Source organism: Corythoichthys intestinalis, chromosome 16 (genome assembly GCF_030265065.1).
Source record: "Corythoichthys intestinalis isolate RoL2023-P3 chromosome 16, ASM3026506v1, whole genome shotgun sequence".
Classification (NCBI taxonomy): Eukaryota; Metazoa; Chordata; class Actinopteri; order Syngnathiformes; family Syngnathidae; genus Corythoichthys; species Corythoichthys intestinalis.
In genome coordinates, this window is record NC_080410.1 from 26,275,386 (window position 1) to 26,294,757 (window position 19,372).

Below are 19,372 nucleotides of genomic sequence, written 5' to 3' on the forward strand. Positions count from 1 at the left end.
GAGGTAGACCGCATTTGCACCTACGAAGCAGCCAAGTGAGAGAGAGAGGGAAATACTATAGCTTAGCTCGCTGTCTAGCTAGGACTTAGGTCCAATGTCTTAGCAAGGACAGTACAATGATGTATAATACATGCTTTTGGATTGCTATTTTGAGATTTAGGGGGGTATTTAGGGGTACTTAAATGGTTAATTCCAACTTAGGCGAAAATTTGGTAACCTGGGGACCACCCGTATTCTTTATCTTCCACATAAAAAGACTAATATTACTACTGTCAATGGCAGCCAAGGGCAGTTACTGATGTCATAATGACACCAATTATAGAGTTATGAGCATGCTGAAGGAATTAATTAAATTTGTAAGTGTAGTTTTGATATACCTTGTAAAAATGACACAACCAGAGTTTTTAAAACAGTTTCCACATTTCACCACTCTCTGTTGAATATCAAATCAGAAATGACATAAAATGTAATTTTTCTTTTTGCCAGACAGGATTCAGGCAGGGGCGGACTGGTAATCTGTGGGTTCTGGAGGATCACAGAACGGCCGGTGCCCTGGACAGCCGGCGGCCGCCGTTCATTATACATTACTGTTTTTATCCCTAGCCTCTGATTATCTACAGTTCGCATCCAATCCGACAGGTGGCAGCAATGCGCCTGCTGTTCATTGCCAGTCTGATAGAAGAACGAAGAAAGCACATAGTAGCCTTCATTGATCCTTTGTGGAAGCAAACTAGCGACGAGCGTCAATGCACAATATGGATGGTGGTGGCAAAAAAAGAAAAGAGAAGGGTGGCGCGGAGAAGGTTAGGGAGAAAAAAAATAAAGAAACTGGAGAGCGAAGCATTAAAATGTCATAAGTTGACAAATATTTTCGCAAGCAGCAGTCCATACAACGGCCACGTTGGGTAACAGCAGCCCAGCCCCCGGCGATGGTGAGAGGGGGAGCGGGAGCCGCTCTGACATGCAGCCGGTGCAGGGAGAGAGAAAAGAAGAGGGAGGGTGTAATGATAAGCTGGTGGAAGTTCCCCAGACAAGCGCAGGGCAAGTAAAAAGGGATGAAGAGGGTCACTTGCTCGGTATACTGGCAATTGTTATCCACCAGGTAGCTACATTTTAAATGAAATAAATCACAATTAAAGGGTTAGTGCCTGCTAGTCCGTTTGCAATCGTGTCAAGTTACAGTATGCTAGTCCTACTATCACTCTCCTAAGGAAAAATATTTTAGCTGTAAAACAACGTATGCCCACGCAGCAGTAATATGAATTCAGAAGAAATATAACAAAATATTAATGAAATGAATGGTTTTACTTTAAAGTTTAGTTAGTTAAATTGATATGATATATATTTTTAATCATGTATATATCGTTTTGTTTTCTGGTTAATACTTTCCAAAGAAGGTTATGTATCCAGGATTTGTCTTGAATGTTTATTGTATTTTCATTGAAATTTATTATTTGTATGGCAAGATTAATTATAGCAGGGGTCTCCAAACCGGTCCTCAAAGGCCACTGCTGGGCCTGGTTTTTGTTTCAACCAATCGAGTACCGACCGTTGAACCAATGAAGTTTCTGCTAAAACAAGCAGCACCTGACTGCAATCAACTGATTACACTTGTAAGACACTGGATTGGTGCATAGGTGTTGTCTTGTTTTGTTGGAATGAAATCCTGCACCTGCTGCGGCCCTATGTGGAATGGTTTGGAGACCACTGAATTATGGCATAAACAATGAAATCATTTTATAGACAGAGATATATAGAGATATATTGTAATCAATTGGATACATAAAACTTGCTTTGAAAAATAAATTCTTTCATTTGTTTTTACAGGTTGATCATAGAGCTAGTACAGAAAATGAACCCAACTCCAGTTCAGCCTTGCAATACTTTGAGCGCCCCAAGTCAGACAGTCACAGTCTAGACACATTTTCTTCATTTTCTCTCAAAGAGGACGAAATTAATGCATTTTACAATAAAATGTAAAAAAAAAAAAAAAAAAAAAAAAAAAGGTCTCGGGGGGGGGGCATGCCCCTGGACCCCCAAGGGGGTCTGTGTTTCCCTTCGAATAGCGATTCTTGTGGGCTGGGCCGAGTCAAAGTCCAGGGCTGCTTTTTAGTCCCAGTCCGCCCCTGGATTCAAGTGAGCTTAATCAAAATCACTGTGACTGCAAGGTGTCATTTCGTTCCTGTAAACCTACCAAGCTGGGCTGAGTTCACCGAGTTCTTTTCAGTGTAAAGCGGAATGCAAATGTCAGCAGCTCTGTTCGCGCCACTCTGCTCAATACAACAGCGCGTGATTAGGAAGACTGGCCAGCAGCTGTATACAAAGAAAGGCCACAAATAAACTGCAATTATTGGTGCCAGTGATGGAGGCCACTCATTTGTAGACCAGTCAGTCTTTGAACAAATTGGAAAAACTACTCATTCCAACCTGGAGACCATTTTAAAGTGGAGCATGATAAACGTGGGCGAGAGCGTCCTCTGCTGGATTGCAACTAGAGAACAACAACAGTGTTTTTCAACATCTATTGAGCTTTTATTTACTTCACAAAATATCACAAGTTCACAAAGTCGTACCTGTCAACCCTAGGTATGCCCTTACAAAGCAGTGACTAATGTTACAACTTTGTATACGGCGTGCAATATGAAACGAAAATAAAATTCAATTTTTAAAATAATATGAATTTCTTGGTAATATTGTAACATATAACCTGGTGCAATCAAAGAACAATATCTTCAGCTACATCTTGATTACTAAAATTTAACAGTGACTTTTGTTATAATTGTATGTAGCACTTTTGGCAATTTCTATCATGTCTTTTGATGGCAGCACTTCATGGCACTTCAGCTCGCAATTCAGTTTGACTTGAAGGTAGTTCGTTAGTGTGTCCAATTATAAATTAAAAGGGTCAATTGATAAAATTAACTTACCGATGCAATCTTTGGGTCAGGGAAAATTTCTTTTGCTAATTCTGAGAAGTGATCCGCAATAGTTGCAGGCAAATTGTGTTCGGAAACAAAATGGCAGAATAAAATCTCCGCTTTCGTCATTTCCACTCTGCAGACTTCATCTTTATGACCAGTGTTGTTAATCTTACTTTTTAAAAGTAATAATTACAGTTACAAATTACTGCTCCCAAAAAGTAATTGAGTTAGTAACTCAGTTACCTGACTGTAAGAGTAATTAGTTACTTGGCAAAGTAACTGGTGTTACCGTTTGTTTATTTATTTATTTTCATTTTTTCAAAAAAAAAAAAAAAAAAAAACATAGTAACCTTTGCTATGTTTGGAAATCATTTAATGTTGTGAATCAACTATTAAAGTTGTTAAAATTGCTCCCGTTTTTGCATTAGTTCCCTTCAGTCTACTTTCGACATGTGAAAGTTGTAAAACTGTTTCATCATTTATAGATAGATTTAAGTCAAGATTTTGCGGATTTAGGAGTATTTTAGATAAAAAGTTACTTAGGTTTGCTAGGAAGGTTCACTACAACAGAGCCTTTCTGAGAAGTCTACTGCTTTAAAATGGCGGCTGTTTACTAACGCCGCCGAGTCTGTCATTTCGCATATAGTTCTATATGGATGTGATAACTAGGCCTAGATTGTAGGCTGTCGGCTACAGTCAGGAAATATTGGAGCCACCTAGCCTAGCATCGTGTTTGCTACAGCGTCACAACAAACACTCTTCTCTCTCCATGTCTCTGACTTTTCTCGCGTCATTCAACCAACGTAGTAACGCACATTGTCTCGCTGCCGAAACAGTGAAAAATTTCGAGAGGAGAAATAAAAACGTAATGCACGAAAAACGTACAGATTTTGAACGTACGGCGTATACATTTAAAAATCCATGCTCACTTGTACAAATTACGCCGAAACCGTACAACTTGACAGGTATGCAAAGTAAAAAATAAAAGACAATCGGCACTTAGTTATTCACATATTTACGGTAATTGCTCGATGTAGTAGTGTAGTTCCAGTGCAAAAAAGTTATTTAGTGTACCTGCATGGATATATAATTATACATACACTACTGTTCAAATGCCAGTTTTTAGTGATGTTAAAAACAAAAAGAGAGACCAAGATAAATTATTTCAAACATTTTTTGCTGTGACTTTCTTGAATTAAGTAGATGAGCATGTAACTAAGTTATTATACTCTGGTTAACACACTGGATGTCACTGAGGGGGATCGAAATGCAATCTACAGTATTTTGACAGGGAGAGCAAATGATAAATGAATGTTAAAATACTATATAAAGTGATCCCTCGCTACTTCGCGCTTCAAACTTCGTGCCCTCAGTCCATCGTGGAGTTTTTTTTTCAATTAAAATAAATAAATAAATACAGATGAGCTGAGCCGAACGCATAGTCTCACTCTCCCTCCCTCCCTGCCCTTTGTTGGTCAGGCAGTGCATTTTAGTTGCTTATTAAAGTTAACGATGATTGAGAGACGTTTAATGTTTGATCTTGCTACAGATGCCTGGAAGCCTAAGCATCAAAGCACCGCATGCGTCAATCATCTTTAACTTGTTGAACAGTTGCTGTGGCAACTCATTGTGTGTTCGTGAGCAGCTTGAGTGGATTTGATTCGACTCACTCAATGAAGCATTTAATAAAGACATACATTTTTATACTTTATTCTTGTTTAAAAATGATTTGGTGGGACAGTAACATGTTTAAAATTTATAATTATTACATTTGAAGTGTTTAAAAAACTTAAATATATACATAAAAGTTTTTTTTTTTTGATTGGGGGGGTTTGGGGGGCGCTACTTCGCGGTTTTTCACTTATCGCAGCAGGTTCTGGTCCCCATTAACCGCGAAAAATGAGGGATCGCTGTATTTATATAATGTTAATTAATGTTTTTGATTAATGTTTCGTTATTTCTCTATATCATTTTTGTCTGAGAGAGCCATGAACACCACATTTTTAAATGGAATTCCATGAGAGCCATACAATATGTTTAAAACTAAAAATACAATACAACATTTTTAAAGTACAAGAGAGATGTTGTATACGGTTAATTGGGAATTCTTTCAGTCTGATGGTGAGTTTTTGGTCATAATTAATAAATAAATAATGGTCATGATAATGACCGTTGTGAATATATAAAAAGGGTTAACTCATTGCCTGTCATTGACAACAATAGACGATTTAAACTGGGAGGCCTGGGTGTGAATGCTCATCTGTTAGTGCCATAGATGGTGCTAAATGTCCAATTCATTTGGACTGGGAGGGGTGAATGAACAAATGTTTATGGGATTTAATGGGAGGTTTTGGGTAAAAAATAAAGACATTTTGGTCAAAAATGTGATCGTGTTAAATAATAAAATAGAGATATAATAGTAATATGAAATATGAGTAATGTGAATAGGCAAAGATGTGAGCTTTTCTATTTAAATTTGCCAGTGAAATGAAAATGTTTGGTCAAAATGTTATTTTAGTAAAATGTTAAAATATGAACGAAGTGGATTTGCAAAAATGTTAAATGGGATTTTTGGGGGAGTTTTGGTAAATAATAATAATCATCATTTTTTTGTCAAAAGTGTGATCATGTTTATATAGAAAAAATCAATTGTTATATGATGAAATGACTCATGTGAAGAGGGTACGAAATTAACTTTTGTATCTAAATGTGCCACTGGGATTTAATTAGGAGTTTTTGTTCAAAAATATGAACCCTATGAAGTTTTTAGTCAAATATTGAAATCTTACCAAAGTAAATGAGCAAAAATTGAGTGTCTAATAATGTGACAATATTTTAATGTTTTTTTTTGTCAAAAATAATGATCGCAAATTGAGATTTGTTTGTTTGTTTGTTTGTTTTTGTGGGTCTGATGTGTTAATACATGGTATTAATTTGGTGTACAACCAGTAGATGGCAGCAATGTTCCCAACAAGTCCTTTCTAGTGCAGGAAGTGGCAACTTGGCTAGGGAGGAGAAAATGGAGGAGGAGGAGAAGGAGGAGGAAGGAGCATAAGAGGGTGTGTTTTGTATGAGTTTTCAACATTCTTTTCATGTATCCTGTTGAGTACAACAACTTTCTGGTTCAAGTGCTAAACTGACAACCTCCTAGACTTTTCAGTGTTGTCTGGCCAGGGAAGTTTGAATGGAGATGCAGGAGAGCAGCAGCAATGAGATGTGGGAAGGTTGGAGTACTGTTTCCAACCAAGTGTACAACAACCCCAAGGTATGGTTACATTCAAGTACTGACTCACTGGCTGCCTTTGACGGAGATAGATGTCCAATCCTTTTGGACTGAGAAGGCCTCTTGGTCAAAGTTGAAAAGAATTGGACGTTTTGAGTTCCTCTCCCAGTTCAAATGGATTGGACATCAATTCCCGTCAATGGCACAGAAATTGGATGATTGGTTAATGTTGTGGTTAACAGGTGACGCTGCTGATGAACTCAAGAGCGGTCCAGTACCTTAATGGCCACCCAGTGTTGGCCCTGGCGGTGATGATGTTCTGCGCCACGGCCACAGTGCCAATTGGGCTTTTCATCCTTTTTGCAGTGGTGACACTCATCATGTCGGCAGTCGCTTTTGTTTTCGTTGAAGGTAAAAAACTGAAGCAACACGTTCAAGTGATGATTTTGGCGGGTGTCAGTTTTAATTTTCCTTTGTGATTTTTTAAAAATTCAAAACCTTGATTTTTATTTTCAATTTTTAGGGTTTATTGTCCAAAATACACTTATTACAGGCTCACCTATGCATGATAATCCCTAATTTCTTTGTGTTTGGTTTTCTGTTACTTATTTTTATTTATTAGTATTTTTTATTATTTTTACATCTGTTTAGTATTTTAATTTTTTTTAATATCAATTTTAAATCGTTCTATATTTTATTTTACTGTTCTCAATCTGTAATTTGTTTAAATGTTTTGTTTTGTTTTTTAAATGATTGTACGGTGACCTTAAGTGCATGTTTACTTAAAAATCTTTTTTTTTTTTTTTTTTTTTAATACTATTTTCTATTTAATCGCAAAGTATACAGTGGGGAGAACAAGTATTTGATACACTGCCAATGGGTTTTCCCATTGGCAGTATATCAAAAACTTGTTCTCCCCACTGTAGTTCCTTATTGTCTATTTGTATGTCAAATTTTATGATTTTTTTTTTTTTCTTTTTATATTTTGGAGCAAGCAGGAGGAAATAAATGGCTGGTTGAATGTATGAGAAATATGTATATACATTTTAATATTACAAAAACCTAGTTTGCGATACTTTTCATTTCTTTAAATATCCTTGTTTCAAATTTTTTTTAATTTACTGATTTTTTTTTTTTAAATCTCAAATGTTTTGTGTTACTATTAAATATAAGTTATTCAAGTTTGTTTTTTTAAATGATAGTTTTATTTGAAAAATGTACTCCTTATTCCAAATATTTGGTATTGTATATTTTCTAATTGTTGTCAAATCATAATTTTAATGTAATAGTTTTGGAGAATTTGAATGAATTCCAAACATATTTTGTTACTGTCACCGTTTTTTTTTTTTTTTTTTTTTAATTAACTACCATTTTCCTTTTTTTAAATCAATTTTTCTACTTTCGAAGTTATTCACCTATATTTGTTGAATTTCAACTCTTTCAGTGACATTGACAATGATAACTGTCCAACTGCGAACCTAAATTATATTGTCACTGGCAGACGTTCAATCCATTTGAACTGGGAGGGTTGGCAGCAAATGAATGTTCAAATGGATTCAACGTCTATCGCCATCAGTAGCAACTAATGAGTAATCCTTTGAATTTTTCTTTTTGCTAATTTATTTTCATTTTACTGAAATGATTGGACTAAACAACTGCACTGTCATTTAGGCTTCCTGCTGTTTACGGGCGCGATAAGTCTGCTATGCATACTGTCCGGCGTGGCCTTCTTCTCACTTGTGGCGTCGGCCGTCTTCGCTGCCTTTTACATGGCCGTCTCCAACATCCTTAACTACTATTACCCTCATCTAACGAAGGTACAATACAACAAATCTCTTCAGTACGCCAGAAAAGTCAAAGCACCAAAGTCGGATTACAGTATAGAATGGAAAGATATTACTAAGCTCCTTTTTGGCATTGTTTGACGTTAAACCTCACAGTTACACTGCTCAAGAGTTAAAAATGCATTTCTGTTTGTGTCCACAGGTTGCCAAAGAATACGAGAAAAACGAAGTGGAGGAAATGACGCAAAATTTTTCTCAGTGAAATGCGGTGCAGCTCTCAAGTTGGAGCGATCTCATGGAACACTTATTTGCTCTTTTAGGAGTTTCCAAAATTATTTATTTAGTTTTTTCTGTAACAATTTTAGAGATCAGATTCAAATGAAATATTTATATGGAGAAACATGATAAAGCTGTTACAAAGTACATTGAATGATCACAATGGGAGTATGTCATACTACCATGTGATATATAGGAACTGTTCAGACCAGTTGGACATTCAGATCACCATTCTATGTGTCAAGCAGCTGAACAGGACAGGTACAGTGGGGAGAACAAGTATTTGATACACTGCCAATGGGTTTCCCATTGGCAGTGTATCAAATACTTGCTCTCCCCACTGTAAAAAAAAAAAAAAAAAAAAAAAAACTGTTAAAGTATTTTTGAAACCCTGATATTTGTGGTACCAAAAAAAACTTTTAGTAAAATACTGGTCAGTGCATCTTAAATAGTGGGGCGCAGAGCAATGCCAGGGGTGGCACATGTGACCTTGGGGAACATACTTTGTTGTTCTAGAATAAATTGTAATTGCACATTAACTCAGTGGCGCGCTCATTTTTAGAGTGTGCGCGGTATTTTTGAACCAAACAAGAGCACACAGCAAAGAGTACTGGGGATACGAAGGACTAAGACGAGGAAATATGACGAAGCGTATGTAGCGTCTGGCTTTGACTTTTAATACAGTGGGAGACAAGGAAAGATAAGTCTGTTGACCGTCTAAAAATGTTTGCAGCTGACAGAAGGAAGCCAAATCAATGAAAGATATCACTTGAAGACATTAGACCTCAGTGACATTGATAAGCACTTGATTTTTTTCTTTCAGTGAAAACGGGCCGAATATTGCAAAAAAATTGTCCCATTTTGTAAGTGTTACTTCAGTAAATCAGCGAGCACTGTTGGCATCATTTGAGGTTGCATACCACTTGCTCAGTGCAAAAGAACCCCACACCATAGCAAAGGAGCTGATACTGCCTGCAGCAAAAATAAAAACTGTCCCAGGGTTCAATGACACTGTCGTTTTTGTTCTATTCATTTTTGTGTTCGGTCAAATTGTTTGGCATATTGTCCTCATGAGTTAATGTTACTAAACAATTTGAGTTTATTATTATTTATTGATTTTATCAACAACAACAAAATCACTATCAAATGGTCAAAAAATTTGTATCGAGTATTTCTACAGTTGTGATTTTTTTTTATTCAGGCAAACTGATGCGCCTTAAGTCTGTTACAAAATGTTAATAAAGTTATACTTTATTGTAAGTTGATCTTTTTTTTCTTTAATAGAAAAAAAAGTGTTAGGCAGAGGTGTACGTATGATTTATAAACAAAAGATACTATTTAAAGTGAGAGTGGGGGGGGGGGGGACGTGAAACATTTTCATCTTCCTGGGGGTGGCGTAACAAAATAATTGAGAAGCACTGCCCTAAGTGCACCTTTTTTTTGGTCATTGTTATAATGCCATTGATGACGATAGATGTTCAATCGATTTGGACCTGTTCAGACAATGTCATGTCAAAGATTTGAATGGACATGACTTGAATGTTGAAATTAATTTTAACATAAATTAACCAACTCAAACACAAAATGGCGATTCTCATAAAATCTTTAATGGAGGTGATATCATGCAGCAAAAAAATTGGAAAAACAAAATCGTAATAACCCTTGAGGAGTAACCAACTTGTATAATATTTCTACATAGAACACATTTCTACTTGGGAATGAAACAAAATTTTGACATTGGTTTCTTCTAATTGTAGTTTAAGATCAATACAACAAAGTACTGACGACCAACTGGTCTATAAGTAGTCAATTTTTAGCTCTGTCGTTATAAAAAGGTGTATTTTTTCAAGAAATAAATGTGTTTGTTGGTCTTAAAAATGGTTATCAGAGATTATGCATACAAAAAATGAGGGGGGGGTACTGTGAAAAATCGGACATGGCTATCATGAGGCACTAAGATACTTTTTTTTTTTATAATAAGACTGTACATTTGTGCATTTCTTTACCGAGAGTCGCCCTATTTGTGACTTTGTAAAAAAAAGAACATGGCAAAATAATAAAAAGTGTTTGCACCTCATGTGTGGGGGGAGGGGAAGCCTTTTCTCCTATTGAAACAGCAATGAAAAAGAAGTTTTAAGGCAACGCTGAACACACAAATCTGATGGTTGACCTCGTCATGATATTTGTTCAGCTCTGACGTGTGCCGCTGTCTACCATCTGTCCAAAAATCATCAATCATGAGGATTCTGTTTTTTTTGTTTGTTTGTTGTCATGAATGTCGGCTCGCCGGGAGGCGATCGAATTCCGCGATGTTGACTCGGAGCTGGCATTGAGAGTCCGCTGCCTCGGACCAGACGTCGGCCTTACGCCGGCAGGCTCAGCTTCTTGCCTTTCAACACTGTGACACACAAAAAAGATAAAACATGATTAAGGCATATGCATCCTCATCAGTCATGAGTATGGACGTGCATTGCCGACACTCCAGAGAAGTTTCAGGGTTTACACGTATTCACATTTCAACGTAAGAAAGTAACAATTTCCCATTTTATCATGACAAATTTCTCGTTTCAACATCATGTCTAAGATTCAAGTGTGATCAGGCTTCAGAATGTAATAAGCTCACATCTTAACGTGGCGAATTCCATGTTTTAACAAAAGGTGTCACATTAAATGTTCGAAGTAGACGCTTTATTTATTTTAGTAACTGAGAAAAATGTACTTCTACGAGTAGTTTTACCATGCCGTACTTTTTACAAAGAAACGCCACTCTTACTCCACCACACGAGTCCAATATTCTTCTTTATAGATTTTAGATTTGACTTAATTTTTGCCCGAGTTGCCCACAGTGACTACCAGGTTCACCGATGAGATGTCGCAACAATCACATGACTCCATTACACCAATCAGGCGTAACAATACAGTCACATGAGCACACACAAACTTGCAGTAGGAAGTGTTGTGATCACGCCGGCCTGTTCAATCATGTGGAGTCTTTAACATCGCAATAAATAAACGATAAAAATAAATAACTGACATAAAGCTCTGTCAAAACTACTTAATAGAACAAATTTCAACCTCTTTCCCAGTTTTTATTAGGCACCGATAGACCACAGAAAACCTGAGAGATGATCATTTTAATTTCATGGTAGGAAATATTTTCCCCAACTAGAGGGCATTCATGCCTTTCTGACAGATATTTCTAGTCGGAATTGGATGATTTTTGTGTTTTTTTGTTTCGCCCAATATAGTCATGTAATAGGTTATAGTCAGGGGTGCACATAATTTTTTTGCCCAGGTTCTCAGAGGAGGACCTGGAGATGTGACTTGGTCCTCATTGAGCTAGAGAGCCGACCCGCCTAATGCGATAAATTTATGATAAGCTTTACTTAGAGCCAATTAACTTTAATTAATTATATTAACAATTAATGCCTGATTAACATCAACTGGCACAACAAAATTGCCATTACTTTGAAGTGAAATGTAAAGAAATAAACATAAACGCACCAATTCAAAATAAAGGGCATTATGCGGCTCCCACATTAACTCCAAGCCTTTTTAAAAGTGGGATGTCCTCCTCATAAGACCTCATTGAACGTGCATGTTTAGCTTTGTAAAATACGAGCAAAAACACGTTTGTCAGTGCACGGCGCTGTTTTCATTACCTTTATTCCGCCACTTGTCCATAGGGCGAGTACGGTGCTGTCTGACACTGATAGTTTGCCTAATTGCCACATGCTCTCTGTTTTTTCTTGCTTTTCAAAGTTTGGATGGCTGAAATTCTTTGACCCTACATAAAATGCGCTGCTCTTATCGGCGACATTGGGATTCTCACGGCACATTTTGTACCGCATTTCCGTGCAAGCATCATTTACTTCTAGCCACGGTACCTCCTGCAGCCACTTTTCAGCAAAAGTCCTTTTTTCGGTAGCTCCGGTGACGTCTCTGTCGTCTGTCTGTCTTTTGACGGGGGTGGGGGAACACGGAAGTAATTACTCAGTGTGGCCTGCCTCTTCGACATTTTGAGAAGTTATTTTTTCTCGTGTCCGCCGTAAATACAGTGGTCAGCCATCGGTACGCAAAAGCGTATGGAACCCGTTGAGGGCCAGCGCGTTTGTCTACGTCTACTACGCATGCGCGCATGCGGACCACTTATGTGCACCCCTGGTTATAGTATAGTACACTAATATCAGTTCTTATAGATGTGATTTGAAAGGAAATTCACAGTGTTTAATTAAAAAAAAATTTTTTTTTGTTTAACATCAATCTTTGTAAGCCGTTGCTAACAATGTTACTCATTACTTGAGTTTTCTTTTCACCGAATACTTTTTACTTCAGTAAATTTCTGGATGGCTACTTTTAATAATACTGTATTTTGAAGTAACATTACTCTTACTTGAATAAAATTTTTGTCTACTCTACACAACTGTGTTTTTAAGTTTGAGTTCTGAAAAACAAAAAATTCTGAGTCCCGGCGAAAAAAGCGAAGCACAAAAAAAACAAAAAAAAAACGCTCAATGTAAAAAAGTACAGGAACGAAATATGAGAGTTCTCTCGTGAAATGACATTCTTTTTATGTGCAACTAGGACTTTTTTTTCTCAACATAATTTTAATCTGTTCGAAATGAGAGGCATTTTAGGTGGTAAAAGAGATTTGTCACGGCAAATTTCTCCCTGACGTCAGTAGACTGAAAGAAACAGGAGCGCTTGCATTGGAGTTGATCACACTTGGACACGGCCATTTTCTTTTCCTCAGTGACACCCTTCCCAATACAACATCCGCTTTGTGCGCATCCTGGGACTGCGGTCACTCGCTTTTGGGAAGATAATCTGTGACGACACACAACGTAGAGCACGCTCATCTTTCTGACTGCTTCCATGCTGGCTTTTTGATCCTTCTTCATAAAACAGGCATCTCATTGGCAGAAGATACTTTTTCTTTCTATCCTGTACATTTGAAAAGTTCCTAAAAGGTTTTAACATCCTCGACTGTGTGATCAATCCATTAAGTGGAACCATTTCTGAGAAAGTCACAGCTCGCCAGTGAAAATGTACCGCAATGATGTGCAAAAACTGCAAATGGCAAATGCATAAAGTACTTTGATCACACATATGACAAAGTATTAAACCAAAAATATATATTGCACATTCATATTGGTTACTTTAATAAGTTATATTTTTTCTTCATGGGAAAATATTACAAAAAAAAAAAAAAACAAGAGTACAGTACCTAGGTTTAAATTTATTTAATATATTTGAGAACATCAATTAATAATGAGAAAAAATATTTACCACATGAAAAAGTCATTACTTTCATGAAAGTGCAACCAAGTAAGAAAACAATTGACAGTTTGTTTTCAATCTTTTTTTGTAAATGTTTTCATCATAAACATTAAATTAAAATAACTAATAATTTAATAAATTTCCTCACAATAATCCGATATATTTAAAATTTCCCAAATTACTCTTTCATGATATTCTGGCTTGTTTTTAAAAAAATATATTTTTATGAAATGTAGTTTACTTCTAAAGAATTAAAATGTTTAATTTTTCTTATTACATTTGGACTTTCTTTTTTTAACATTGCAACATTTTTCAGTGAAGTAACTATTTTATTCTATTGATATTCTGATATTTTTCACCTGCACAACATAGCCAAAATTAGAAATATTTTGTCTAAAAACGATGCTGAAAAATTCACCCGTTCGTTACATATAGATTGGATTACTGTAACTCCTTACTTGCAGCTTGTCTTAAAAGTTCCCTAAAAGGTCTTCAGCTAGTCCAGAACGCAGCAGCAACACTTTTAACAGGAACTAATAGAAGAGAGCACATCACACCTGTGCTCCAAGCCCTTCACTGGTTCCAGTTGAGTTTAGAATTAAATTTAAAATCCTCCTTCTTACATTTAAGATCATAATGGTTTGGGGCTATCTCATCTCACCGATGCTCTGATTCCATACCGCCCCAACAGAACACTCCGTTCTCAGAATCCAGGTCTACTGGTAGTTCCCAGGGTCTCTAAAAGTACAGTAAGAGCTAAAGCCTTTAGCTACCAAGCTCCTGTCTTATGGAATCAGCTTCCAGCTAATATTAAAGAAGCCGACACAGTCTGTACATTTAAGATTAGACTAAAAACGTTCCTATTTGACAAAGCTTATGGTCAGGCTAGTTGAAATCGGACTAGTCTCATAGTTCAGTCTAAGCTGCACTAGAAGCTATAATGCTGGGGGAAGTACAGCCACTGAGTCCTATCCCCTATTTCTCACTCTACCTACCACTTGTCTTTACTTTCTCTTTTCTAATTCTAATATCTAGTTGACTAGTCTCTTCATCACTAGTACCCAGTGTCTCCTTTCCCCCCTCCCCTTGCGGGAGGTGCTATTTTTCAGCCGCAGCCTCCTGACTATCTTGACCCCTGGCTGGATGGACGGACGTCCTTGTTGCCACCCCCCCCCCCCCCCCCCCCATCTGGCTAGATTGACCCCCTCTTGTTTCTTCACTCCATTGAATCTCTACAAACTGGACCTCCTGCTGCTACTACCCACCATCAGTCCTGGTGCATCTATAGCCTGTGGTCCTTGGAGTGGATCTCTCCTTACTGTGGTTCTCCCCAAGGTTTCTCATTTTTCCTATTGGGTTTTGGGAGTTTTTCCTTGCCGAGATGGAGGGTCTAAGGATGGGGGATGCCCAGGACATGAACTTCATCTACTTCACCTACTATTTCTGACTGTGTATCATATTGACTCTGCAAAGCCATCTGAGACAACCTTGTTGTGATATAGGGCTATACAAGTAAAACTGAATTGAATTAAAATTGCCGGGGGCAAAGAAATCATGCAATATTGTGAATGCATTCTTGTAAAAATCACAGGATGTATTTTGAGGGGGATGACCAAAACCCCAATATTTGTGAAACTGACCTTTGGTGACGTAAAGGTAGAAAAAGTCGCAGTAGAGGACGGTCTGAACCACGCCAGCGACAATGGCGATCATGTCGAAGAAGCCCTCGAAATAGAAGCGCCAAATCCAGTTGAAGAGGTAGAGGGCTCGGTACAGGCCCAAACAGAACAGGTAGTGGGTGGTGATGGTCTCCGCCTCGCCTGTCTTGCTGATCATGAAGAGCTGCGGAAGGATGGCCACTGACTCCAGGTAAATTGAGAACGTCCAAAGGATCTGAACATACAAACTTGTCTTAACAAACAGAAAAACCACACCAAAAAATTGACATTTGTTCCTACAAAACGCACCTCAAGCGGGGAAAAATCGTGGTTGATGAGCACAGCCAGTCCCCCGACAGGGACCACCAGGAACTCCACTCTAAAGCTGTCGTGATTGCCGTCATAGGTGGCCCGGAACTTGACGTAGATCAGGTAGACAGTGGCGTACGCACAGCCGATGTAAATCACCTAGGAGTGGGAACCTCTTAGTACCTCACGATACGATTTGCCATACAAAGCTTACGATAACAATCTCATGCTATGCAGATACAACGATTTTCGATACATTGGTCAGTAAATTGTCGTAAAGATATTCTACAAAACAACTAATAAACCGGAAAACAAGCTTCTGTTGTGATTTGGAATGAGTTTATCACTAGTAGACATTCAATCTATTTGAACTAGGAGGGACATTTGTTCATTCGCTGCCATCCCTCCCACTTCAAACAGATTGAACGTCTATGGCCATCAGTGGCAGCCAATGCCAGGCAACGAGGTAATTTTGGGGCATTTCAGATCATTACCGCGTTGATTTTCAGTCACTTCATGTTGATTTTGGGTTACAGAACAGGAAGTGACCCAGGAATCTCCCAGATAAATAGGCAGTGACTCAAACTCAACAGGAAGTGACCTGTAAATGCCCTAAAATGACCAGAAAGTGACCTGTAAATGGCCTGAAAATCGGAAAGAGTGACTGTGAATTCTCTGGTTTCGGACGAATGAACGTTCATTCAACCCTGCCAGTCCAATTATATTGGGCGTCGCCCACAATCAATTGCAGCCATAGAGTTAACTAAGGCACTATTATTGTGGAGGATTTTGGTAGCAACTTTTTTCAAACATTGACACCTTTTTAAAACGATACCTTGATTCCTGACAGGAGCATATTGATAACCTTTTGGGATACAAAGTATCACGATATATCACAATTTCGATATTTTGTCACACCCCTAATATGCCCTACACGGACGAAAACTCAATATTAGTTTGCAAACAAGAAAAAACCTTGCATATTGGTCAGCTTTACCTTCATACACGTGTTGTAGAGCGAGATGAAGGAAGTGAGCAGGTCCAGATAGCGCGTGGTGAACACAATGGCAAAGAGGATTTGACTCTTTCCAGAGATACCTTCAAAAGCAAGCAGGACAATGTCGTCATTATCATGTAAACACGGAAATGATTTAAGTGATGTTAAATGCAATATGTTTATAAGGATGCTTTTGAGTCAGGAATTGTTTCCAGGTCCAACAAAAAGGCAATATTTTCTGAGGGACTTTGACAAGGCGATCAAGGAGATTAAGGACTTCAGGACAAAATATCTTTCACTTCCGATTCCACCCAAAATAGGAAGTACAATTTAAGACCCTAAATGCTATTTATCCCACTAACTAATTTTTGGGACACAAATTTTATTTTCAGACAAATTGTTGTTTGTTTTGTGAAAATGACATTGAGGATATTGATAATTTGTTTTTTTCAATGTGACCTAGTGCAATTGTTCTGGAAGGATATGTGGAGCTGGCTTCAGTCCAAACAAATTGATCTTGCAATGTGGACAGTTGAGTCTATTAAGTTTGGTGTGTCCGGCAAAACTAATGATTTGGCTTATGTTATTAATGTGATTGTACTACTTGGAAAATTCTTCATTCAAAAAGCAGGTACTTTAAAACATAACATTGTTTTAAACATTGGATGAATGAGTTTCTTCTATGGTATAGATCTCTAAAGTTGATCAAGCAGCAAAAGGTTCTGTTAGGTATCATTGTTTGAGAAAGTTAATATTTGTTTGTGTGTGTATGTTGCGCGGTGTGGTGTGGTGTGAGTGTGTGTATAAATACAAACATGGCAAACAAGTAGGAATCTGTTTATTATGATGGACAGTGCTATTTGTGTTTTTTTTGTCGGAGGGTTGCAAATGTAAGTCCGTTTTTTGTTTGTAAATTCGTACAAATGTGTTAATAAAAAAATAAAACGTAAACACGGAAATCATGTTCATAACACTTGGTGAACAGCGCCACCTCGTGGAACTACCAAAGTAACGATGGCCATGGATCAAAAATCCCTTCGTGGCGCTTGGGTTACGGTTATAAACAAACATAAGGCTTTTAAAAGGTGTTAGGAAACGGGGAAAATGAGCGTTCATGCCTAAACTAGTCTATACTGCTGTCAAGTCTATCGAAGCAACACCCAGCCCAAATGAATACCTAAGGTGGGTTTCAACAGTTGTTTATAGTGAAAACACACAACACGCATTGTTTTATATACTTCAAATGCAGGCAAAAACCTCGGCCGTTTATTAGCAACAATGTAAAAAGGAGAGGTGTCGGTTAGCACGCTAGCTACTTCCGTAGCGCCTTTGAGAACGCCACGTCAGACGCCAGACAGAAAAAATCGAACACCGATCGCCACACGACAGACGCGCGTAGAGAAAATGGAATAGATGGGAAAACAGCACATGCAATACTCGCACAAGTAAACGGGTGTAGTTAAGTATACACTTAATGACCTAAATATTAATAAATATAGGTATACGATTACAGCCACAGTAATAAGTCTGCAAGTTCTTAAACACCGGCACTTTATACACCTATTCTTCTCAGTACCACAAAGAATGCATTAACGGCACTTTTAAAGAAGTGATGAAAGTTACTGTCATTTATCATGTTTATATGGTGCCGTTATCCTTGTCATGCTAGTCAGTCATTTGCGCACATGAATGAATGGGGGTCGCTAGCTTAGTCATGAAGTAACTATTTCATCTTTTAACCTGCCTATCAAGAAATGTAGGCGTTCATTTTCAACCATAAGCCACCAAAATGCTACAAATAAGGCCTATTGACGAAATGTGGCCTGAACTCACCTGCACACGACCTGCTTTTCCATATCTTCAGTAGCAGGATGATGATGGCTCCCAAGTGAGAAAGGTCTCCTGTCAGGCGGAAGATGTTCATAGCGGCAAAGTTCAAAGCCCAAACGCTTAACTTAAAGAAGTTCCAATTCGAAAAAGTCGATTTTTAGCTTGTCTATCCTCTGGAAGGATATAATTGTCCGCTTTCACTTGGCAAGCAAACGGAGCAGCGCGGTGCTCTCCGGCTTGAAAATATGGCGAGTGTGCAGGTCGACGTGGAAGGGGGCGTGAGCACAACACAAGAACAGATTGCGATTGGACACGACGGTTGATTGACAACTATACGGGACCCGCCTTCAAAGTGGGTGAGTGACATGTCACTAGGGTGGGACCACGGACCACTCTTTCATAAATGAAATTTGGGAGCAAATGTTTTCAGTAAAATAGATTCATTTAATTGCAGATGGCACATTAAAATAGACATTGCGCACAATTTAACGAATTTAACATTTAGTCAATTAAAATGTTGGACCGTTAAGATATTTTGTCCCTTTATCTAAGACAATTGACAAATAGTTACAGATTAGATCATCTTCTGCTATATGAAATTTGGTACCGAATCAATCCGTGTATTCACTTTTTAAAATACTTTTAAGTGATTTTGAATGTGAAGCAAGGGTGTAAGTTTGCAAAGGGACGGTAGGGACATAACACTACCAACTATTCAGGATGCTCAAATTGTCCCCACCAACCTTATATGAATTATGAGTTCAGTTATACAAGTAATTTGTGTCTTCCCATATGTTGTAAGGATAGAATTGACCCTACCATTATTAAGTAAATTATTTTCATTATGTTCAAACTTCCATTTACCCCTTTTCACTTGCTGAATGCGCCGGTGTTCTGCCAAAATGTGCTACATCGGTGAAACGTCCTACATGAGGCGAATTTGACACCCAAAGTACTACCGTGCGCTCTCAACTAGATGCATTCAGGCAGAACGTACTCAAAAAATGCCTTAAGAAAATACTAAAATGTAGTTATATCAAATAAGGATGGTTTAAATACGCTACGTGACTAATGTGCTCAAATGCTTTAAAGCT

At 37.8% G+C, this 19,372-nt stretch overlaps 2 protein-coding genes across 2 annotated transcripts; one reads left to right on the forward strand and one right to left on the reverse strand.

Annotated features, from left to right (window-relative positions):
* The first annotated feature begins 5,927 nt into the window (after window positions 1-5,927).
* Window positions 5,928-9,449, forward strand: LOC130904332 (lipid droplet assembly factor 1-like). Its single transcript, XM_057817033.1, has 4 exons — window positions 5,928-6,186; window positions 6,387-6,555; window positions 7,816-7,961; window positions 8,131-9,449. The coding sequence occupies exons 1-4, from the start codon at window positions 6,106-6,108 to the stop codon at window positions 8,188-8,190; spliced, it is 456 nt and encodes a 151-aa protein (XP_057673016.1). The 5' UTR covers window positions 5,928-6,105; the 3' UTR covers window positions 8,191-9,449.
* Window positions 9,450-10,073: 624 nt separating this feature from the next.
* LOC130904331 (ER lumen protein-retaining receptor 2) lies at window positions 10,074-18,525 on the reverse strand. Its single transcript, XM_057817031.1, has 5 exons — window positions 18,282-18,525; window positions 16,449-16,549; window positions 15,452-15,610; window positions 15,125-15,377; window positions 10,074-10,602 (listed from the first exon to the last, which is right to left on the reverse strand). The coding sequence occupies exons 1-5, from the start codon at window positions 18,370-18,372 to the stop codon at window positions 10,568-10,570; spliced, it is 639 nt and encodes a 212-aa protein (XP_057673014.1). The 5' UTR covers window positions 18,373-18,525; the 3' UTR covers window positions 10,074-10,567.
* Between the last annotated feature and the right edge of the window lie 847 nt (window positions 18,526-19,372).